This window comes from Lynx rufus, unplaced genomic scaffold (assembly GCF_022079265.1).
Source record: "Lynx rufus isolate CCGP_SWC_20201006 ecotype Redwood Valley unplaced genomic scaffold, mLynRuf1.p SCAF_17, whole genome shotgun sequence".
In the NCBI taxonomy this organism is placed as follows: Eukaryota; Metazoa; Chordata; class Mammalia; order Carnivora; family Felidae; genus Lynx; species Lynx rufus.
In genome coordinates this window covers 33554710-33579633 of record NW_025814831.1, presented here as the reverse complement: position 1 = coordinate 33579633, position 24924 = coordinate 33554710, and the positions used below count along the sequence as shown (strand labels likewise).

The following is a 24924-nucleotide window of genomic DNA, read 5'->3' as shown; positions in this document are numbered from 1 at the left end:
CATGATTTTGGGGGCTTTGCCATCTAGCAACTTAAAAAGAAAGACCTGTGTAAGTGATCCCAGTGCTCAGATAATCCAAGCTCAACCCTTTTAAGAAAACTTTATCATACTTTCCCTTTCCTTCCCTCTCCCATTTTCAGTAAGAGGTAGGAACTATTAGGCGAGGCATTAGATAAGACCAAAGCAAAAGAAGACTTAAAAAATTACCACCCTGGGGGCACCTAGGTGGCTCAGTCCGCTGAATGTCCGACTCTTGATTTCAGCTCAGGTCATGATTCCAGGGTCGTGGGATCAAGCCCCATGTCGGGCTGTATGCTGAGTGAAGCCTGTTTAAGATTCTGTCCTTCCCTCTCCCACTGCCCCTCCCTCGCTTGTACTCTCTCTCTCAAAAAATAAAAATAAATAAAAATAAATTGCCACACTGTCCATTTCCAGGCCACATACACCTGTTAGGCTGAAAGACTTACTTCCCAGAAGCCTGAGCTCTGCTGGACTTTCACAATGTAGGGCAAGAACCATTTAAGGAATTGTGAAAGAAAGGGAACAAAAGCCTGGTGCTGTCTTAGGAGCGTGTGCCAGAAGAGCTAGCAGGTGGAAAATTGGTCCTCTTTTCTAACACTGTTAAGAGATTGGCTCACTGAGTATGCCGAGGGGAGTGTGAAGCTTGGGAGACAGAATGCACCCAGTCAGGCTTTAGGGAGAAAAGGAAAAAAAAAAAAAAAATCCAAGCATGATCGTGATAGCGAGGAGGAGAGCCCTTGGGTTCAGGCAGCCTCCAGAGGAAGGAGTGCTGTTTTACTGCAAGATTCCTCACTACACCTTAAGACTAGTGGTGACTGACTAGAAGGTGGGCTGGTTTAAAAAAAAAAAGTTCAAGGCCATATCCAGCCTAATTGCTTTTGTTGATGCCCAGCCAATCTGATGTCACTTATGTCACCTTATCTGATGACAGAAGTCATAAAACTTGAATTAAAAAATTATACTAGAAATAAATTATGTATTGTTGGCCAAAAGTAGAGAAGAGAGATTGTATGTAGGGCCCTAAAATGAAAACATCAAAGAGGTTATTATGGGCAGTCAGTCACGTGTCTACTACAGCATCTGGCACACAGTAGATGCTCAATAAATACCTGGGTTTTTTTTTTTTTTTTTAATTTTAAAGAGGGGGGAGGGGGTATGCAGTTAGGAAGGGCTCAGTAGGAGATAGCAAAAAGGAATTGCCTCCACTCACCTATGAATTAGTGACAGACCAAGAAACTAAACTTAGGGAAAAACATCCTGCTGAAGCACAAAGGTTTTAAACTGGTGGCTCTAAGGCAGAATAGGCATGGTATACAGATTTATTTTATCCATACAATAAGGTAGCAGTTTGTTACAACATCTAAAAATCAGGAGATTTCACATTAAAAATCTTAATTTCTGGCTTCCTTTGAAAAAAACCCAGAGGCCCTCATGGAAACAATAGGCTGAAGCTAAGTCAAAGCTTCATTTAGATAGGATTCATTTTTTTTAAATTTTTTTTAACATTTATTCATTTTTTGAGAGAGAGAGAAACAGAGCACAAGTGGGGGAAGAGCAGAAAGAGAAGGAAACAGAATCAGAAGCAGGCTCCAGGCTCTGATCTGTCAGCACAGAGCCCAATGTGGGGCTCGAACCCACGAACTATGAGATCATGACCTGAGCCAAAGTTGGACGCTTAACCGACTGAGCCACCCAGGCACCCCTGGATGGGATTCATTTATATTCATTTATATTTAGAAGGGGTGGGCTCTCTAGTTGGCCACACTTGCCACCACCCCCTACTGATTACTTCTAACCCAATTCACTCATTTTTGCTGCTTGCCTTGCTTCTGCTGGCATCAAGTTGTAACTTTTTTGTATAATGAAGAGGGCTGTAATGTAACTCCTGACCTTGGAGTTGTGAGTTCGAGCCCAACATTGGGTCTGGAGATTATTTTAAAATAAAATATTAAAATATTAAATAAATAATAAAAATATTAAAAATAAAATATTAAAAAGAGAACTCAAAAATCTAGGTTCTAGTCCTGGCTCAGCTACACACATATATATATGTCTTGACTTATGTACCCAACCTCTCTGAGCCTCAGTTCTTTCATCTGTAAGAAGAGGGTCTATACAAAATGATCTCTAAAGCTCTGTAATTAGAATTCATCTACAATGGTGGCAATATGCATAGGGGAGACACAAAGTAGTCTCAGCCTATTTCACACGCTGTTCCCTGAGTCTAATTTCTTGAGATGTTAATCTCATTTTGAGGCTAAAGAATTACCTAGTGAACCTATGATGGTCTTAAAAAAAAGTATAGGCTCTTTGGCACAGTATCTGTGTGGAAAGACTAATCTCACCGTAATTAAAAGCCAGAAGACTGTCTCAGATGGATAGATCACTTTCTTGACCGTGTTCATTCCTATTATGGAAATTCTCAGATTCCTCTCTGGGATGGTTACCCAGTCTATGACTAAATGAAGAGTTCCAGAGCACAGAGCTTCCAGCTGTGGGCGTTCTCGAAGTATACAAGAACAGACCAAATATAAAGACCAATATAAGGAAAGGATAGGCTTTGGAATTTGAAAGCAGCAAAAAAAGATCCTGTCTGGACTAGTCAAAGAATATACATGTCAATTCTGTGGATCATACCATAACTGTAGCAGCTGCTGCTTTAGTTCTGAGTGTGGAAAGTCAGAGCTTATAAATCACCTCTGAGAGACATGTTCCAGCAATGAGACCGTAAGTTTGGCCTCCTGTGTAGCACTTAGAAAGTATAAGCTTAGTAGATTAGCCTCACTGAAAATCTATTATTTAATTCATCCTCATAAAGCCCCTGGAAGTTAAGCAGGAAAAATGGTACTTATCAATTCTGCTTTACAATTAGGGAAGCCTTAGGCCCACCAAAAGCTAAAACCACACATTGACCAAAGTATTCAAGATTTGCTTCAACAAATATTTATTGTGCTCTCACTGCTTTCGTGTACTGGAGACAAGACAATGATGAATTAGCCACATTTCATTTCTTTGTCTCCAAGGAGTGAACAAAATAGTCTAACATAAATCTCTATACTTCCTATTCCCTAGGTTACATACTTCTGATAATCTATATGGGGACTATGAGCAGACTTGAAAGACTTTACCTCTGAAATGGATCCAAAGTTAGAGTCAATGACTTCACATCCTCCTTCACAGAAAACCACATATCCCAATCAAAAAGCATCTAGATTGTCAGAGAGGATACAGTACACATAAACTTTTCCCCACAGGATAAAAATTCATACATAAGGGGTGCCTGGCTAGCTCAGTCACAAGAGCATGCGACTCTTGATCTTGGGGTCGTGAGTCTAAGTCCAACGTTGGGTGCAGAGATTACTTAAATGAGTATTTTTTTTAAATTACACATAATAAATTAGTCAAATCTGAACAGAAAAAAATCAAAGCCATTCAATGTTTCTATCATTATATATAAACTTAAAGGTAAAAACAACTACATTTTGGGGTGCCTGGGTGGTTCAGTCAGTTAAATGTCCAACTTTGGTTCAGGTCATGATCTCATGGTTCATGGGTCCGAGCCCGGCATCAGGCTCTGTACTGAATGCCTGCTCAGAGCCTGGAGCCTGCTTTAAGATTCTGTGTCTCCTTCTGTCTCTGCCCCTCCCATGCTCACATTCTGTCTCACTCTGTCTCTCAAAAATAAATAAATCTAATAAAAAATTAAAAAAACAACAACTACATCTTGTTAATGTACATAACCAGGAAAATCACAAAATACCTTCTCTGGTTCTGCCTACGGCAATACCTGTCCCAGTGTGTCTGGGCAAAATGGGTAATTATAATCTAGGTCAGAGGTTCTCAGTTGGGGCAATTTTTTTTCCCAGAGGACATTTGGCAACGTCTGGACATTTTTGGTTGTCTGGGGGATGGCTGGGGGAGATATTACCGGCATCTAGTGGGGACAGACCAGGGATGCTACTAAGTATCCTATAATGCACAGTAGAGCCCCACAAAACAAAGAATTACTCAACCAAAATGTCGATAGTGCAGAGGTCAAGAAACCATGGTCTGGGTGTTCTATATATTGGCTCGAGGCCTATGTTCTGGGTCTTTTAAGGGCTCCACGCAGACAGGTTCTGGCTGCTAATATAGGAGCTAAAAGAAAACAACATCTATTCTCCTTTACCTCTTCACCTTTCCCTCAGCCTCTGTGTTTCTGGTAATAAAGCATAATAAACCATTACATTTAGTGCCTGCTTTTTATTGATCATTGAAATAAGGATCACACACATAAGAGATGGACAAAGATGGAAAATCAACTTAAAAGCAAGGAAGAAAGGCAAGGAGGAAGAAAGGAAGGAAGAGAGGGAGGGGTTTAGTTGTCATTTCCACAGCTAAATGAAACTAAATCAACCAATCTAAAGAGCAGACAATGATCTGTTCTGTTGTGAGTCTGATCATGTCTGGAAACTGCTTCTTCCCACCTAAGAAACAAATAGCATGTAGAAAGTAAGTCATTCGTTTATATAACTGAGGACACCTAGTGGTTTCCAGTGTGTCACAGCTAAGTAGGCCCTAAGATTGCCTTCAATATAAATTCTGAATTTAGATATATATTCCCTATTTATAAAAGGGACATCCCTAGTGTAGACAACTTAAAAGATACTTTCAGGTTCTTTAATATTCAATTCAATTCAACAAGGATTTATTGTGCTCCTACTACCTATACTAGTCCTTAAGCTATGATGTTGGGGAGCATGTAGCAACTTCAGTCTAGGAAGAAAAATCTTAGCTTCTGCCTTCTAAAAGCAAGGTACTCGGGGGCACCTGAGTGGCTCAATTAGTTAAGTGTCTGACTATGGCTCAGGTCATGATCTCACAGTTCATGTGTTTGAGCCCTGCCACTGGGCTCAGTGCTGTCAGCACAGAGTTCACCTTGGATCCTCTGTGCTCCACACTCCCTCTCCCTCTCAAAAAAAAAAAAAAAAAAAAAAAAGGCAGAGTATTCACAAGTTCCCCAAGAACGGTTTCTTTTATGTCAACTCTAAAGAGGTGAGTACAGCACGTGAGAAGTATATGTCAAAATTTTACATGGTTGATGAACCCAAAGAGAACACTAAGCATTAGCAAGAGACTAAGAACTCTATTTTTCCAATCTAGATGGGAAGTAGCATAAGATCTGTTGTGTCTTAGAAGAAAAAAAAAATCTACTTGTTTATTTGACCAATGCCTCCATATTTGTTTTTACTCGGCTTGATTACTGAGACCAGTCCAACTGGTGCACTCACTGACACTCACTTCAGAACTTCTATGGCCAACACAGACAGGTGCAAGAATGTCAAGCATGTTTTTAGACTGCCAGCTCTAAGTCAACATCAGTGTCTCAATTCCCCGTGAGACTGTGAAAAGGCTGGAAACACAGCTTGGGTTCTCCTTCCCAGTTGTGATGCTGGCAATAAAAAGAAAAAGAGTCAGCATCTGGCTTCCTCTCAAACAAACCTGCTCAGCCCATCTTATCCAAGAAAAAGATGCCATCCCAAGGGGCCATTCAGGATAAATGTCTCTTGGATGGTACTTAGGGTGTTTCATTCATCATTGTGTTTTATTGACACATACACAAAAAAGTCTCTTTTTTTGGCAGTCTCTCTTTTTTTGGCTAATTTTCCATGGACTCCCTCCTTTTTTTTTGAAATGACACAGTCTCAGAATCTTAAAATCTGTTCACAAACCTGGCAAAGCTAGGTTGCTCAGAAATATATTGTGGCCAGTCTTGGTTCATGGTGTGTACCTCGTATTACCCACTGGCGGCAGCTCCGATGGAGAAACTCACTACTGTGCTAGAATGTCCCCAGACACTGTTTTGCCTCAATTGTCTCTACCTGACATGATGCTAAAGAGAAATAAAGAACAGAAAAAGCAGTCTGAGAAGAAAGCATGAACGTGAGACACAGGAGACAGAGGGCACCTACCTGGTCACGATCCCCTGCAAAGCAGCAACTTTTCATGGTGCAAGAGTTGAAGTAACCCTGATTGTCAAACTGGAACACAGGCAGGCGGGAATGGATGTCATAGAGCACAGGGGGCAGGCGACGCCTCAGGGCCAGGAGCTGGGTCCCGTTGCTGTTGAACCGCACACTCATGGCACTCTGGAGGGACAGGTTGCCACCATAGCGCAGGAGAGAACTGAAAGGCAGAAAGCATAGGGGTTGGCCATGAAGTAGGTGGGACAAGACTCTGCAAAATGTACCACATTTACTTCTTCCCAAAATATGTCCAGAATCTCCTGTCAGGCTTATACATCTGAATTTTGGCAGATGTATAAGAAAGGTTATTTCTATGCAGTGGGCTAGAAGGTAACGATGGGATAAGAATGGCTCCTTGATTTCATCAAACCAAGTTATTTAACCTGTCGTTTCCTCTTTTCAATCTCCAAAAGGTGAATTACCAATAAATTTACAGGAAATAAGTAACAAAGCATCATGAGAGAACAGACATATTAAAATGATTAGTTATTTCATTTGCCTGAGCTAACTACGTAATCAGATAGATGATACTCACTAAGTCCCTGCGAGGTGAGTCGTGTCCACTCTAACTGGCTAATCATGGATGACATTTAAGGGACATATTTATCCTTGTATTAGAAATACAGAGCACATCAGCAGAAAAACAGATACTTTACTATTTATGCTGGATATTTTTTCAATAAGTAATAATCATTTTATTAAACAGTTATTTTTGAATTTTTAATCTGTTCACAGAAAATTTTTATATTCTATATGGCATAACTAGAGACTAAATACTAAACAAGTTTTTAAAAATTTATTTATTATTTAATTTACATCCAAGTTAGTTAGCATATAATGCAACAAAGTTTCAGGAGTAGATTCCTTAATGCCCCATACCCATTTAGCCCATCCCCCCTCCTACAACCCCTCCAGCAACCTTCTGTTTGTTCTTTATATTTAAGTCTCTAATGTTTTGTCCCCCCCCCGTTTTTATGTTCTTTTTGCTTCCCTTCCCTTATGTTCATCTGTTTAATACTAAACCAATTTTTAATTTTTTTAATGTTTATTTATTTTTGAGAGAGACAGAGACAGAACACAAGTGGGTTACTGGCAGAGAGAGAGGGAGACACAGAATCTGAAGGAGGCTCCAGGCTCCGAGCTGTCAGCACAGAGCCCGAAGCGGGGCTTGATTTCACAAACTGCAAGTTCACGACCTGAATGGAAATCAAGAGTCAGACACTTAACCAACTGACCCACCTAGGTGCCCCTAAACAAATTATTTATTTTTTTATTTTATTTTATTTTTTATTTTAGAGAGAGAGAGGAAGCATGAGCAGGGGAGGTGGGCAGAGGGAGAGAGAGAGAATCCTAAGCAGGCTCCATGTTCAGGGTGGAGCCCAATGTGGGGCTGGATCCCACAACCCTGGGATCATGACCTGAGCCAAAATCAAGTCGGACACTCAACCGACTGAGCCACCCAGTTGCCCTTAAACAAAAAATTTTAATTTAAATGTAGAGTAAGTAATATAACAATTAGAAAACCAAGATGACTTGTTTTCCATTGCAGTTCCCAACGAGTGTATATTTACTTTGATTAATACATTTATATAGCTTCACAACGGAGAGTGATATGTTCTGGTTCACCTAATATCGTTCTGTAGTCTCATAATATTCCTAACATTAAAAAAAAGTCACACAGTATGGTTCCAATTAATTTCTTTTGATGATTCAGAAGATACTTTCAATTTTACAGTGAACTAGGATGGCCATGAACATTAACAATTATACAGTACTAAATAAAAAAGGGTGTGTATATGTGTGTGTGCTTTTATCTTTTCAGTAGTTAGTATCCTTGACTGGCTAGGCTATTTTATTATGAAGGGATGGACTGTTCACTGACCACATCATAACCAACGTCTCTTTTGTATTTTGGGTTCAATTCTTGGAGTACTAAATTACTGGTAGGAAAGTGAAGTTAAGTATATACATTGGGGGAGGTGCAGAAATTCATGTAACATCAAACCTACTAACTTGTTTTGCCTCACACAGACTTTGTTGTCCTGGAAAGAAAATAATCCTAGTAGTTTTAGGGGGAAAAAGTTTATAAATTCTAGGGAATCACAGAGCTGGAAAGGGCCTCAAGAGGCCTAAATTAGAGCCTGGCAGATTTATCTGAAACATTTTTAGGGGAAAAAAAAATGGCAGTTTACCAAGTGAAAACTTGAAGAGCTATATGCTACCAGAATAGATTTAATATTGAATGAAGAAAACACATTTTGTTTTTTCTTTGGCATGACAATGATGGGGAAGATTAGGGGGACAGGAAAAGAGATACCCCATGGGAAAAGGAGCCCCTGAAACCACATGCAAAGATAGCTGCCAACCTGGCCTGATCACAAAAACCGTCTACACCAAATAGCGCCAGTAAGTCTTATGTCTCCCAAAAGCAGTGTTCTCACTAGAGGGAGGCGTGCTCTAGGTACAGAAACAAGGCCTGGGGCAAAACAGGCTTTAATCCTCTTATCACTGGAATGAAAGAAAAGAGAGAAAAGATTTAGGAAACAATCCCTAGAACTCCAAACATCAAGGAGGAGCCTGGCACCCCTATGGGCCCCAAATAATAATCTCTGTAGACAAATGTTCTTATAACGGTCCTAAACAGAGGCCACACTCACTCACATATAGAGAATGAATGACGGGGCTGTTAGAGTCCAGGCATTTCCTTTACAGGGTGCCCTAGCTGCCACAGGCATGTGGTGTTATCTAAACACTGAGCTCAAAAACAATGAGAGGCTTTCAATCCAAGATCAGCATGGAGTGTACAAATAAACCACCTTCTGTAGAACTGAAGAGGAGCGGGGCGTGGAAACAAGACTCAACAAAAAGAAACTTGGCCAGCCCCACCAGCAACAGCAGCAGGGGTTTGCATCAGCTCAGGCATCCCTGACAGGAAAGCTGGGGCCACCAAGCAAACGCCCTTTCCATCAGTTAACAGGAACTTCCTCTGCCGATTCTAGTCAGACCTGCAGAAATCTGCCCAGGACAGGCATTGGACCCATCCCAGCCCCACCCAAGCTCCTTGACCTACATGTGCAATCTAGCCACTCTAGGGGTTCTGTTTGTGGGTTCCAGGAAGGTCACTAATTTCTCCTGCCTATGCTTCTGGGCAGGGAACTCCTATCTCTCACACAGAGGGCAAGTAAGTAGGAATCTTGCTCCTAGAGTGTTTGGGGGTGCTAAAGAGCAGCTCTGAAACTGAATACTTCATGTTTGGGCATAAAATTAAATTCCTTCCAGAGGATGGAATGATACCTGAAATCTAGAAAGTGAGCTATGTTCACTATACTTTCTCAGCAGGGGTACTACAGCTGGTTCCTCCTGAATAGTATGCATGATCTGGTTCATTAGGAAGAAAAACCTTAGAAGCAGTTTGCCCGCACAGTCAAGATAAAAACATAATGTCAAAGACGCTCTAGTTTACAGTTTCAAGCGTAATATGCATGAGAAATCATCTGGGACTTTTTAAAAAATGTGGATTCTCAGGATCCACCCCCAGATATTCTAATTCAATCTGGGAAGTGGGCCCAGGAATCTGAATTTAACAACCCCAATTAATTCTGATGCATGTGACTTTAAAACCACCCTTTTGAGAAACATGGCTCCATTTTGGAATTTGGGGGGAGAGGAATCAGGAAGAGAAGGGAGAGTGAGGGAGAGTGGGGTCAGTGGGAAAACAATGTGGAAAGAAAGTGGATTATCAGAGGTTCAACAAAAAGGGAACCATACAATATGGCACTTTTTATAGCCCCTGGTCTATTAGCAGAAAGGACTCTATTTCCTTTAAAACGCAGAGTTCCCCTCTACCAGCAATGCCTAAAATGCCTTTTTCCTGTCATCAATACATTCCCCAAAGGAGAAGTTTCTCATTTCCTCTTGGAGAACTGAGGGAGGAATGCCTCAATCTTGACTTGCTTTCTGAACTCTGATCTTGGTAACGGAGATGCCAACTGTCTCCACTCCTCAGAGAAATGGCCACCATTTCATACCAAACAAGATGAGCAGTATCTTTTTTTTTTTTTTTTTAATGTTTACTTATTTTTGAGAGAGAGGGAGACAAAGTGTGAGTAGTAGAGGAGCAGAGAGGGAGACACAGAATCTGAAGCAGGCTCCAGGCTCTGAGCTGTCAGCACAGAGCCCACTGCAGGGCTCAAACCCACAAACCGTGAGATCATAACCTGAGCCAAAGTCAAACACTTAACCGACTGAGCCACCCAGGCACCCCAAGATGAGCAGTATCTTGCAAGGACTAGCAACAAGTTAAAATGAGTTCAATATCCCTATTTAGAAAAATAAAAGCAATAAATCTATTCCCAACCTATCTTCAACCAAGGATTTGTCATAAAATACAACAAGAATGGGGTAGGAGGTAATCCAAGGGTCAGCATGTAAAAGATCCAGGACAAAAAGCAAGAGAACTTTGAACAACAGGAAAATATTTCTCACTAGTGTGGTCTCCTGGATTCCCCACCCTGCCCCCTGCCCCCTGCCCCCCCGCCCCCAATATTGAAATGGACTTCTTTATTGCTCTGGCAGGGTAAAAAGAACATTTTTAAAAAGTACTTGGCTAAGGCTAAGGTCTTGGAATAGAAGAGAAACAAGCTAAGGCTGTTTCCAAGGAAAGTGACTAGGAGTGTCATGTTCAACACAAGACAGGGCATTGATAAAGTTTCCAAGATTAGACTTCATGAACCTAGGTTTCCATAAATCCACAACAAAGTAAATTCATCTCACGGTACCAACATTATTTTCCAAAGCCAACTGGCATGAGTTTCTAAGTGAAAGTTTCAATTAACACCCATGAAATGCACTATTATTCCAAATCACAGACATCAGAGCTGATACTGGACAACTAGAGTGGCTAAATCAAGGTCCTCTGGTGGGGGGAAATCTCTCCCTCCCCTCCAGTTCTGCTTTAGGGCAGGATGACCTATAAGGAATAAGGAAAATGTTGTACTTGCTATAACACAACCTGTAGAATATGACAAGTCCCAAAGGACAGAATTATGTAGAAAGTGAACAAGTTCAGGGAGTCACCAATCCTATTAGCCCACACCAATCCTATTCAAGTGCGTTCAGGGTCCTAATAATCCCTTAAACCTATCTTTTATGTGAGTTAGTAGGAAGAGAACTTGGGCTTTCTTTTTTGTTTTTTCTACCATAATCCTCAGTTCCAAGATTGAGACTTCTCTAGAGGGAACCAGAACTGCTGGATAACCAGTATGAGAAAGAGATACTGTGATATGTGACTAAACAAACTCACTTTCCTCACTGCCAAGACTTTCTGGCCTGAAATATAGATATAGGTTCAGTGTACCTGCTAAAATTTCCTTCTTTTTGAAGGTCCTGAAATTTAAGTTTGAGTGAAGTTAGCACAAGGGCCTGATAAATTTCTGATAAAGAGATCTTTAGATAAGGGTGCCTGGCTGGCTCAGTCGGTACAGCTTGTGACTCTTGTTCTTGGCACTGTGGGTTCGTGCCCCACATTGGGAGTAGAGATTACTTAAAAATAAAATCTTTAAAGACAAAAAAAGAGGGAGGGATTTTTTCTTTAAATATATTTTTTAATGTTTATTTTTGAGAGAGAGAGTGCGCGCGTGCGCGGGGGAGGGGCAGAGAGAGAGGGAGACACAGAATCTGAAGCAGGCTCCAGGCTCTGAACTGTCAGCACAGAGCCTGATGAGGGACTGGAACTCATGAACCATGAGATCATGACCTGAGCCAAAGTTGGACACTCAACCCACTGAGCCACCCAGGTGCCCCAAAAGAGAGAGATCTTTAGATGATCAAATGGCCTATCCAGTCCTCCATGAAGCAAACAAGGATGGCAGGCATTGCAGTGTTTCCAATCATCATCTTCCAGAACAGGGACATACCCAAAGTTGAAGGGACCTGAGCCTAAGTTTTTGCGTATGGCCCAGAGATCCCAAAAACCACACAGAACCAAACGAGATCTCAAAATAAACTAAGAGGCACCACCATAACAGATTTGTTCTTGGACACTTGTGAATTTCCCATAGATAAGAACTCCACATTTAGTCATCTCAGTTCATCAGATGGCCTGGCTGATTCAAAATCCCCCTTCACTCCAAGCTGCAGAAAATACAGAGGCGTTTCATAAGCAGCCATTTAAATCTTCACCTTAAAACAATTCTTGGTCCTAGCTTCTGACAGACATGACATTAGCATCAGCCCTGACCTCACAGTATATTAAACTGGGGAGGGAGAGTTTAATGAACAGTGGTTGGCAAGAGGCAAGAAAAAACAAGGGAAGAGGGTGACTGGGATGGCAACAGTAACAGTGCTGAAGGCGTGGGTTGGAATATATGCAGGTAAATAGGCAGTGCTTGATGGCAGGACAGGAAGCTGCTGTGGGTCCACTGACTGTCGGGGTGCAAAGCCATAAAGTTGGAGGAATGTTAAAGAGCAAAGAGGCAAAGTCTGGAAAAAACCCTAAGCAGAAGAGGGTCTGAAAACAAAAATCACAATTTGTTACCTTTTTTTAAGAACTCCTATGCAAACAATTGAAAACAAGAGGAGAGAGGAATATAAAGGAAAGGGTAGAAGGCCAAACTGCTGACTGATGAGACACAGCTATAGGAAGACAGTCTGTTTCTTACAGAAGCCATTCACTGAGAATGTATCCAAAAACCAAGATCACCTCTAGTTGGCAGTAATAGATATGTCTCAGGGCACGTGGTGGCTCAGTCAGTTAAACGTCTGATTCTTGATTTTGGCTTAGGTCATGATCTCATAGTTCATGAGATGGAGCTCCGCATCTGCACTGTTAACGCAGAGTCTGGTTGGGATTCTCTTCTCCCCCTTCTTTCTCTCTGCCCCTTCCCTGCTCACGCACGTTCTTTCTCTCTCAAGATAAATAAATACACTTAAAAAAAAAAAAAAAAAAGAAATATCTCAGGGGAGACTTGGTGGCTCAGTTGGTTAAGTGTCTGACTTCGGCTCAGGTTATGATCTCACAGCTCATGAGTTCGAGCCCCGCATTGGGCTCTGTGCTGTCAGCTCAGAGCCTGGAGCCTGCTTTGGATTCTGTGTCTCCCTCTCTCTCTGCCCCTCTCTCGTTCACACTGTCTCTCTCTCAAAAATAAATAAACATCTAAAAAAAAAGGAAATATTTAGAATAATGGCTTTGAAACTATTTTTATAGAAACTCTTTGTAAAGCACATTAAAAAAAATTTTTTTTAACTTTATTTATTATTGAGAGACAGAGAGAGACAGAGCATGAGCATGGAAGGGGCAGAGAGAGAGGGAGACACAGAATCTGAAGCAGGCTCCAGTCTCCAAGCTGTCAGCACAGAGCCCGACATGGGGCTGGAACTCACAAACTGCGAGACCATGACCTGAGCCGAAGTCGCATGCTTAACCGACTGAGCCATCCAGGTGCCCCTGTAAAGTACATTTTACACTGCATCCCAGCACGCCCACATTTAGCATAAATTCATTAAACCATACTTACCACCTACAATACTCTGATTTCTATATTTTTTTATTTAATAAATACTATGACTATCTAAATTGATTTCATGGCCCACAAAAACGTTGAAAGAGCTTTCTACCTTAACCTCCTTGCTTCCACTCTTGGCCCATGTTTCATTTATCCTGAATAGCACAGCCAGAGGGATGCTGAACCACGCATCAGAACACATCATTTCTTTGCTAAAGATCCTCCAGTGGCTCCCCATTTACACCAAAGTAAAAACCAAATTCCTTTCAATGTCAATAAAGCCCTAGACAACTGCTTTCCCATCTCTGAATCTTTGACTCCGCCTCCCAGCATTTTTCTTACTTTCCTCTACTTCAACCACATGATGCCTCCTTACCGATCCTAAAACAAGTCAACTATGCTTCTACTTCAGGGTCTTTGCACTTGCAGATCCTGCAGCCCACAATGTTCCTCTCCAGATACGTCCTCAGTTCAGTCACTTACTTCTTTATGCAAATATCCTCCTCAATCAGGCCCTTTCTGATACCCTGTGCAAAAATGCAAGCTCCCTCATACTCCCTTGCCTGGTTTACGTTTCTCTACTACATGAATCACCATCTTACATACCATATATTTTTATGTCTTTATTTTCTTATTTGTCCTTTCCCATTAGACTATTAGCTTTTATATCTTTCCCCCACATACCCCAAGTGCTTAAACAGTGCCAAACACGTAGTAGTCATTCAATAAATAGCTGTTGAATGAATGATCTAATGGATCACGAGCAGCAGTTTGAAAAACCCTGACTTTGGGAACATTAAAAAGAAAAACAGGCTCCACCAAAGTTCACATGTGTCCTGACATTTGTCTGCACATGAAACCTAATCTGAGAGGCAAGCAGCAAGGCAGCATAAAATTGGGAGAAATAGCAAGAGGCTTGGAGATCATCTGAATCAAAGTCCTCTTTGACAAAGAACTGGCACAATTTGCCAATGACCATCCAGGTCGCCCCCTCTTCATAGGGTATCACCACACACACCTTTCAAGTAAGTTAAATTCATCTACCTGCTAATAAGTGGCCAATAAGAAGGAAGAGTTTAGCAGGCAGGCAGGTATCTTAATTATATCTTGTACTTTACAGTGAGTTTCTGATATTTGCAGAATAAAAGTTCAAAAGGAAAACTAATAATTACATTTGGGGAAGTCAAATTCAAGAAAGAAAATTCACGTCAGGGTTTAGAAAGTGAATGGTGAATCCCACAGGTTTTGAATATATGCCCTATCCAATTTATGTTCACGAATAGATAGTGATAAACATTCAGACTGATGGGTGTATGAAGATATATTAATCAATATATTAATTAGACTACAGGATTTAGGTAATTTCTTTTTTTATGCCTTTCATTTTATTTTTCCAAGTTTTTCTACAATGAACATGAATTTCTTCTGTAATCAGAAGAAAATATGTTATTTTAAAATATCATCTCAGGGCGACTGGGTGGGTCAGTCAGTTAAGCGGCCGACTTCAACTCAGGTCATGATCTCACGGTCTGTGGGTTTGAGTCCCACATCAGACTCTGTGCTGACAGCTCAGAGCCTGGTGCCTGTTTCAGATTCTGTGTCTCCCTCTCTCTCTGCCCCTCTTCAGCTCACTCTCTCTCTTTCTCTCAAAAATAAACTTAAAAAAATATATATCATCTTATACACAGATCCTTTTTAACTAGGGGACCACAGAAGACAGCTTTGAGAAAAGTATGAGAATAGTAAATTTAAAGACCTTCTTAATGGAAACTTCAAATAATATGCTGCCCCATAGGATTCTGGTGCAGATGTTAAGTTTGAAATTAAATCATACTTTAAATTCACATAATGATAGTCAAAGAAAAATTTTCAGAGTCCTCTGAAAATTTCAGTGTCCCTTACTATCTTTCTCAATGAGGGCAAATAATATCCTTCCTTTGATAGGTTTCTAAGTACTAAACAGGCCTATCTTGGTTAGCACTGAACACAGTCAACAGGTTAGGTCTGAAATTACACTCAGTTTGATTTCTTTCTGCAGATCCCCCAATCCCACTTCCAAAGCACCCATAAATAAATGGCAAAGTCATATTACTGGAATAAAAAACAGATTCAAAATACAAAGTATTTTATGCAGAATCTAGAAACATTGTTCTTGGAAAGTCTTCTATACGTGGGTAAATTCATGAATAAATAAAGCCAAAATGATTGAGAGTGTACGAAGAAGTCCCTGTCTAAAATATGTGACTTGCCACAGATAAAATGTAAGTGGTCAAACCTGTTACTACTAAATAAAAAGTTCAAGCTACAAAGAATTCACTGATGGAATTATATACCACAATAGATACCCTTAAAAAAGCAACTAGTTCATTTAATTTACGAAATGTTTATGTACACACTGTATCATCTAATCTTTACAGTGGGGATAACATTATTCTCATTTCACACTGGAGGAAACTAAGGTCCCGAGCAGCGAGATGATTTGGTTCTGAGTACACTATAGGTAAGCAGCAGATGTATGGCCAGAAGTTTTTTCTGCTTCTTGGCTCACCAAGATTTCACAGAATACATGGTAGAGATGGATTATTCTACCCAGCAAAGTGAACAGTATCAGCATCAGGGCCAGAAGGATTCATCTAAGTCATTCACTTCACAGTCTTTCCTTTCACATCACACTCATCTATTCATGCATGCATTTACTAAATAAACATTTACTGAATACCTGCTAACTATTTTAGGTATTGTGCTAGGCCCATGGATTCAAAGATGAAGATAAAGGGGGGACCCTCAAAAACTCATGAGGGACAAGAAAACCAACAGTTTCCTTTTACAACATGAATAGTGTTATACAAAGGAGAACATGTGCTGTGAGACACAGGACGAACCTACCCTCCACTGAGGAGACAAGAATGAGTGTGGTCACAAAAGGTTTCTTAGAAGAAAAACCCAAGCTGACTCAACAGAAAGAGTCACAGAGTTGACTCAAATTCTTAACTGGCAAAAGAAATGAGATAAATCTGGATATGCTAATATATGGGTAAATTCCCAACACATACTGATGAGTGAAAAAGTCAAGTTGTAGAATAATTGTATAGCAGTAAAAACACACATGCATATAGAGACAAAAGCATATACTACAAACTCCTAACACTCATTATCCAGGGGAGGGGGCAGGGGACCAGATAGTCAGAAGGGACTTCAGCTTCACTAAAAGTTTTAAAAGGAGAATGCTATTAACAAGTATTCATATTTTTTTTAAAGTGTTTATTTATTTTGAGAGAGAGAGAGAGAGAGAGAGAGAGAGAGAGAGAGAGAGAGAATGTGAGTGTGAGCGGGGGGAGGGGCAGAAAGAGAGGGAGAGACAAGAGAATCCCAAGCAGGTTCTGCACTGTCAGTGTGGAGCCCAACACAGGACTCAAATTCACAAACCATGAGATCATGACCTGAGTGAGCCAAAATCAAGAGCTGGACACTGACCCACTAAGCCACTCAGTCACCCTAGTATTTGTATTTTTTAACTTTTAATTTGGAAGTAATTATAGAATCAGAGGAAATTGCAAAGAAACATACAAGAAAGTCCTTTGTACCCTTTGTCTAGCCTCCCCCAATGTTACCATCTTGCCTCACTATAGTATAATATCTAAACCAGGAAATTTACATTGGTACAATCTACAGAGCTTATTCAGATTGTGTCAGTTATATAGGCACTCATTTGTGTGTGTGTGTGTGTGTGTGTGTGTGTGTGTGTGTATTTGTAGCTCTACGCAATTGTACCACATGTACAGCTCCGTGTAACCACCACAATTAAGATACTTAATGTGTACTATCATCACCTTACTGCTACCCGTTTATAGCCACGTTCACCCTCTCTATCCCTATTGCTAACACCTGGCAAACACTGTTCTCCATTTTTCACATATATTAGTTCATGTATGTTACATACATGGAATCATGCATTATGTGTCCTTAGGGACTGACTTTTTCACATAGCATATGGTTCGTTTTTAATTTATAAAGGAACTACAAAACTATATTTCAGAGTGGCTGTACTATTATACATTCCCACCAGCAACTTAGGAGTGATCCAGTTTCTCCACATCTTCACCAGCTTTACTGGTGTATTTTTTTTTTTTTAATGTATTTACTTATTTTGAGAGAGCCAGCGCAAGTAAGAGAGGGACAGAGAGAGACAGAACCCCAAGCAGGCTCCACACTGTCAGCACAGAGCCTGACACAGGGCTTGATCTTACCAACCATGAGATCATGACCTGAGCCAAAATCAAGAATTGGATGCTTAACCGACTGAGTCACCCAGGCGCCCCACATTACTTATATTTTAAAAAGCTAAACTAAGAAGTCGGTCAATGTATTTTAAAACGAAGGGAGAGACAAAACTAGACATTCTTAGCTTTCTATGGACATACCTAACACCATCTATGAAATATCTCTGTAACCCAAAAAAAGCCTAGGAAACAAAAAACAAAACCACCCACAAAACCCTGAATACATTTAAGCCCCAAGATCTAAAACCAATTTATAGAAAAAACTGGGGTAAGAAGGAACATGCTAAATGACAGTATAAAAATGCAATCAGCATAATCTAAACTGTGAGAAATTCCATATGACAAATAATCCAGTGTCTTTAACAAATAGATTGCAAGGGGGAAAAGTGAGAGGCAGGAATACCTATAGATTAAGAGACTCAGAAGCCATATTAACTAATTTTTATGTATAAACCTTATTTTAATCCTGATTAAAAAAAAAACAAAAAACAATTGTAGCATTCATGAGACAATTAAGGAAATTTAAACACTAATTAAATATATGCAGTGATATTAAGGAGTTATTGTTATTGTATTTAGGTGTGACAATATTGTGGTTATATTTTTAAAAAGAATTATCTTTTTATGGAAAGTATTTTGGCAGTTCCTCAAAAAGTTTAACACAGGATTTACCCTAAGACCCAGCAATTCCACTCCTAGGTGTATATGCGAAAGAACTGAAAACAGGTACTCAAATTTACTTATGCATAAATGTTAATAGTAGTACTATTCATCATACCAAAAAGTGGAAACAATTCAAATGTACATCAGTGGGTGAACAGATAAAACGTGGCGCATCCATACAACAGAATATTATCCTGTCAAAAAAAGGAATGAAGTACTGATACATGCTACAATGTGGATGAACCTCAAAAAACAGGATGATAAGCAAAAGAAGCCAGATCAAAGGTCACATGATGATGAAACATCTGGAACAGGTAAATCCATCGAGACAGAAAGTAGATCGATGGTAGCTAGGAGCGAGAGAAAAATATCCTGGAAAGTCACTGTGTAAAGGGTAGGAGTTTTATTTTAGGATGATGGAAATATTTTGGAACTAGATAGAGGTGGTGGTTGTAAAACACTGTGAGTGTACTACATGCTATGAATTTTTCACTTTAAAATGGTTAATTGTATGTTATGTGAATTTTACCTCAACTGAAAAATAATCTTTCAGAGATATATATTAAAGCATTTACAGAGAAATGATATAATGTTATGTGGAAACTGATTCAAAATAATTGGGAAGGGAGGTCACAGAAGAGGAATAAATGAAAGATTGTTCATGGATTAAATACTGAAGCTGGGTGATAGTTATATTGGAATTCATTTTACTATTCTACTTTTATATATATCTAAAATTGTTTTTGTGTTTTTGGGTGTGTGTGTTTTATTTGAGAGCCAGAGAGAGAGAGAGAGAGAGAGGCAGAGACAGAGACAGAGAACATGTGAGAGGGGGAGAAGAGCAAAGGGAGAGAAAGGGAGAGAGAGAATCAATCCCAAGCAGGTTCCATGCTCAACGCAGAACCTGATGCAGGGCTCGATCCCAAGACCCTCATGGGATCATGAGGCCTGAGCCGAAATCAAGAGTCAGATGTTTAAATGACTGAGCCACCCAGGTGCCCCTAAAATTGTTTTAACATAAAAATATTTTTAAAAAGCAAAAAGTCAAGATTTGATTTTACAATAAGAAAGTCCCCTTGGTTTAGGGATTTAGTATCACCTCCTTCTGAATAAACAATACTTGAGGAATATTAAAGGAAGGGTATTCCCTAGGTGTTTGGGTCTGAAGTTAAGTCTCTTGTTATAAAAGGCACATTTGTGCTTGGTATGGACACAGGGAAGCTCTGGCCTAAAGCCCAAAGACGCTGGGTTAGAATGAACACAGAAACAAATTCAACGTGGACCTCTGAATAACCACAACTTCCATCTTATAGGATAAACCAAGTTACTAAATCACCTGGGATATCTGTTTAAAATGGCAGATTCACAGGTGCTGCCTCAGGTCTCACAATTCAATCTCTGGATCTGAGCTCCAGGAAGCTGTACTTCAACAAGATCCCCTGGTAATTCTAATGCCCTCTAAAGTTTGAGAACCACTGGGTTAGGATACCAGGGACCTGGTGTCTTCCATTGGACAAAGCTGATTCTAGAGCTCCACCTTGTGGCCTAAAAACCAGACAGCAACTTCACCAGAATCTGACTCCCCAACATAACTCTGACAGATGGTCAAAACCCAGCAAGAACCCTTACAACCTCCTTTAAGGGTTTATTCCTTAGAGACAACATTTTGATCCATTACACTCAAGGAATTAATAGGTCCAGAAAACATTACAAAAACCCTGCTTTGAAAATACAGACTATTTGGGGATGAGTATAAAACTATGCACTCGGGGCGCCTGGGTGGCGCAGTCGGTTAAGCGTCCGACTTCAGCCAGGTCACGATCTCGCGGTCCGTGAGTTCGAGCCCCGCGTCAGGCTCTGGGCTGATGGCTCAGAGCCTGGAGCCTGTTTCCGATTCTGTGTCTCCCTCTCTCTCTGCCCCTCCCCCGTTCATGCTCTGTCTCTCTCTGTCCCAAAAATAAATAAACGTTGAAAAAAAAAAATTAAAAAAAAAAACAAAAAAAAAACACTATGCACTCATTCAATATTTACTGAAGGTACCAATATTCTAAGTGATGTGTTAGGCTCTAGAGATAAATAAAACACGGCCCTTTCCTTAAAAATCCACAGGAGGGGCACCTGGGTAGTTCAGTTGGTTGAATGTCCAATTCTTAATTTCAGCTCAGGTCATGATCCCAGAGTCTTGGGATTGAGCCCCATATCAGTCTCCATGCTGAGTGTGGAGCTAGCTTGCTTGGGACTGATTCATTCTTTCTCTCCCTGTGCCCCTCTCCCCTGTTCGCTCTCTTTCTCTCTCAAAAAAGAAAATCTATAGGAAAACATGACAGGTGATAGTACAGATGAGGATAAGCACTCCTTTTTTGTTGAGAAGCAATTCCTGGACACTGGGAAGGAAATAAAAAATATAGTAATGGTCTAGCTGGAGATAAACACTCATATTAAAAGAAAACTAATGATGGCGAAAGCAGCAACCAAGCCAAGCAACATGCATGCCACAAACCGTAAGTACTTTACAGAGACTCTGAATAAAGAGATCTCTTTCCGTAGAAGACAAAGCTTCATTCATGCAGCACACAGTCTGTGCCAAAACTCTGCCAGGTGCTGGGGACACAATGAGTAAAAGGAAGCTTTGAGTATGTAACAGGGAGCAAGGATGCTTTTCCTGAGGGGCACTAACTTATTGTGGACCTGAAAAGTACTAAAAGTTGAAAAGATCCAAAGAAACAAGAAAAAACTATCTCCTCCATTTGTGTTTGTATGTGGTAAGAGAGTACAAGGGGAGAGAGGAGGGACACTGGCACCAGAGAAGGAGCAGATTGCTTGCTGAAGGAGTTGTTTTAGCCAGTAAAGTAGGTCATACATTCATTCCAAAAGACATTTTCTTAGAGCATCCCACATATAGGTTCTGAGGATGTGCCCATGAACAAAGATAACAAGAACTCACTAAAGCTCCTGAGTAGGGGAATGGCAAGAGTGATATTGAAGGATGTGTGCTATATGGCAGAAGCAGGAGGCAAGTTAAGAAGGCAGGGCAGCTGGTCCCTTCCAGAAATAGTGCTATGGGCTTGAGATGGAGCTGGGGCTTTCAGAACTGAAAACAGTGGCCAGGCACTAATGCAGAACAAAGCTAGTTATGGCAGAGGGTGAGAGAGACAGAAGAGGAAAATGGGACTCTGGGGTTTCAGCTGGGATGACTGTGAGAGTAATGGTGACAATGATAAAAAACAAACAAGAAAGGAATCAGTTCTAGGGAGAAAACAAGCTTTCAGTGTAGGTCTTGGTGGATGGACCACTTGCCTGAGTATTGCATAGGTACATACAGAAAGATGGGAGAGTGGGGAAGAAAGGAGTGGCTAACCTGAAAGCATGTCCCCCGATTAGACCTAATCAGTCTGACAATTAAACTCCAACAATCCCTAGCTCTTCTCTGGTGATTCTCTACATAATCCAAACTGCTAGGTCCTCCTGACTCTCCTCCCTCCCTCTTCTGTCCCTTCAAGCCATTCCCTGAGATCTGGTGATATTGCTACAACCACTGGAATCACAGGGAAAGCAAATACCTACAGGGAGACAATAGTGATCTTGGATTTTTAAAAATGTACTTTAGGGGCATCTGGGTGTCTCACGAGATTGAGCCCCGCATCGGGCTCTGCATTGATGGTGTGGAGTCTGCTTATTTCTCTCTCTCCTTCTCTCTGTCCCTTCCCCTGCTGGTGACGCTCTCTCTCTCAAAATAAATGAATAAACATTAAAAAAAGAAAAAGACTGAATTTTGAAAAGTAATAAAATAAAATGTACTTTAAACACCTTAAATATGTTTTTTTAAAAAAAGTTTATTTATTTATTTTGAGAGAGAGAGCAAGCGAACACATGAGGGAGGGGCAGAGAGACAGAGAGAGAATCCCCAGCAGGCTCTGTGCTGCTGTCAGTGCAGAGTCCAACATGGGGCTCAGTCTCATGAACTACGAGATCATGACCCGAGACGAATCAAGAGTCGGACACTTAACTGACTGAGCCACCCAGGTGCCCCTAAACATACTTTAAATTGTACAGTAAAGAGCACTAATTATATAGCTCAAAATTTTTTTTACTAAAGTATATACCTGTGAAACTACCTCCCAGATATAAAATCCTAGAAGCTTTCCTCATAATACCCATAGTAACCACTATTTTGACTTCTATAACCTGCTTATTCTTGAACACCATACACTCTTTTCTATCTATCTGGCTTCTCTCATTCAATATTATGGCTGTTTGAGTCATCCACGTCAATGTGTGTGTCTATAATTCACTCTTTTCATATCTGTGTGATACTCTATCGCATGGCTATTCTGCAGTTTCCTTACCCATTCTTCTTCCATGGACATTTGGGTTGTTTCCAGCTTTTGGCTCTTATGAATAAAGCACCTGTGAATATTCTTGTACATGTCTTTGGTGGAAGTTCATACTCATTTCTCTTAGGCTATACCTAAGAGTGAGGTTGCTAGGTCATGGAGTCACATGTTTAGTTTAGTAGACATTGACAAAGAGTTTTCCCAGGTGGTTGTACCAAGTTACCCTCACCTAAAATGTCTGAGAGTTTCAGTTGCTCCATGCCCTTGTCAACACCTGGTACTATTTATTAGTCTCTTTAATTTTAACCATTCAGGATATATAGTGATACCTTACTGTGGTTTTAATTTGCACTGCCCTCAGGAGTAATGAAGTTGAATACCTTTCAAATGCTTATTGGCTTTTTGGTATCTTCTTTTATGAAGCACCTATTCAACATTTCTGCTCATTTTAAAAACTGAGTTTTCTTTTATTTACTGATTTTTAGTTCTATTATATTCTAGATAGGAATTCTTGTTCAATACATGTATTATGAATAATTTTTTCCTAGATCATGGCTTGTCTTTGACTCATCTTTTCACTTAACACTGTCTTTGATGAACAAAAGTTTTTAATTTGAATGAAATCCAATTTATCCATTTTTTTCTTTCATGTATAGCGCTTTTTGGGTCGTGTTTAAGAAATCTTTGTCTACCCTAATGGCCTTGCACTCTGGTCTGGATAGCCTTGTTCTTTAAAGTTTCAACAAAGAGCAGACCATGAGCGCCTTTTCCAGCCTTTGAAGTTGTTCCCTGAGCTCTATTTTCCCATAATAGTACAAGCAACCCTCAAAATGCAACGTGGCAGAGACTGTCTGGTTTGTTCAGAGGGCAAGGAGTTACACTTAATTTGGTCTCTCCAGAAGCAGGACTGACACAGGCCCCACAAAACAGACATTTAACCTAGAGGCTCCCAAAGCCAGCTGAGGTCCTATGAGAAATTTTTTTGATGGTAGGAATTTGCACTCATTGCCCATTTTCAGATGTGTCATTTACACACCACGTGAAAGCACTAGCTTACAAGGTAAGTCTTTACCAGGAATTCCTGGCTTGCCCTAGTTTTATCATTGAGTGGGAAAGAATCACTCTCTTTATTATCCTTGTCAAAGCAAGATACGATTACCTGTCACAGAACTAACAGTTTCTGACAGAAAGTGACAGAAATTAAAGATATGAGAAGGGAGAGAGGTGGTAAGTGAGCAGTCAGCTGAAAGAGGGAATTAAAAGGGTGAAACAAGCAGAGTAACAGGAAGGGAATCGTCACTTTTCCTGAACTCTCTCAAATTTAGAAGCTCACAGATCCGAAACCTATTCAGAGGCCACTACACCAGTCCAAGCAAGAAATAACTGGGATGTTGGCAGTGACGAAGGAGAGGATGGCTGTAAAAGGACATCGGCAGAACTAATCCACATGAAAGGAACGAAGCCTGGTCCTAATGTGCAATGTATATGTGTGCATGTGATGTTTTCTCCCTCACCCAGTCTACCGGATGGCCCACTCATTACCACTATTATCCCTAAAGCAGACCTTTCAAACTCCCATGTCTATAGGGCCAGGCAAGTAATGTAAATGAGGGGAGCATCCCTGGTATTGAGACATATAGGAGTGGTGGAACACATCTGGAAGGTCTGAAGAACTCACTGCAGCTTTGGCTGACTATTGCCATATGAGAATAAAGATCCAATGATACCAAATCTTCTGACTTTTTCAAGAGGTGTTAGAAATTATGATTTTTCGGTGTAATTTCCCAAACACTATTAATGATGTAGGCCAAACAAAATATCTCTCTGGGTTGAATTTGACCTATGGACAAGCTCTGCAGCAAAATAAATAACGTGCACAGGTCTCCAGGATTAGAAATAACAAGAAACTTAGAAAGCTAGCATGTAGACAGAGGCTAGGCCAGGAGACAGTGAAAAAGGATTTAACTTTTAGAAGCAGAACATCTAAAAGACTCAGACTTTAGAGTTAGACATGTCTGTACTGGAAAAATCGGGAGAGGAATCCTGACAAAGGTCTATTGCAAGGGGGCATAGATGAAAGAAAACTAGAATATACAAGGACCTTATTTGCTTCAAAAGG

The 24924-nt window shown here is 40.4% G+C and overlaps 1 protein-coding gene across 4 annotated transcripts in view; it reads right to left on the bottom strand.

Annotated features, from left to right (window-relative positions):
• The window catches only part of DCAF5 (DDB1 and CUL4 associated factor 5), a 104687-nt gene that overhangs the window by 40625 nt on the left and 39138 nt on the right, over nt 1-24924 (bottom strand). For all 4 annotated transcript variants that reach the window (XM_047079444.1, XM_047079443.1, XM_047079445.1 and 1 more), the window contains exon 6: nt 5973-6186. In XM_047079444.1, the coding sequence (XP_046935400.1) occupies nt 5973-6186 (214 nt within the window). The remainder of the gene's footprint in view (nt 1-5972; nt 6187-24924) is intronic.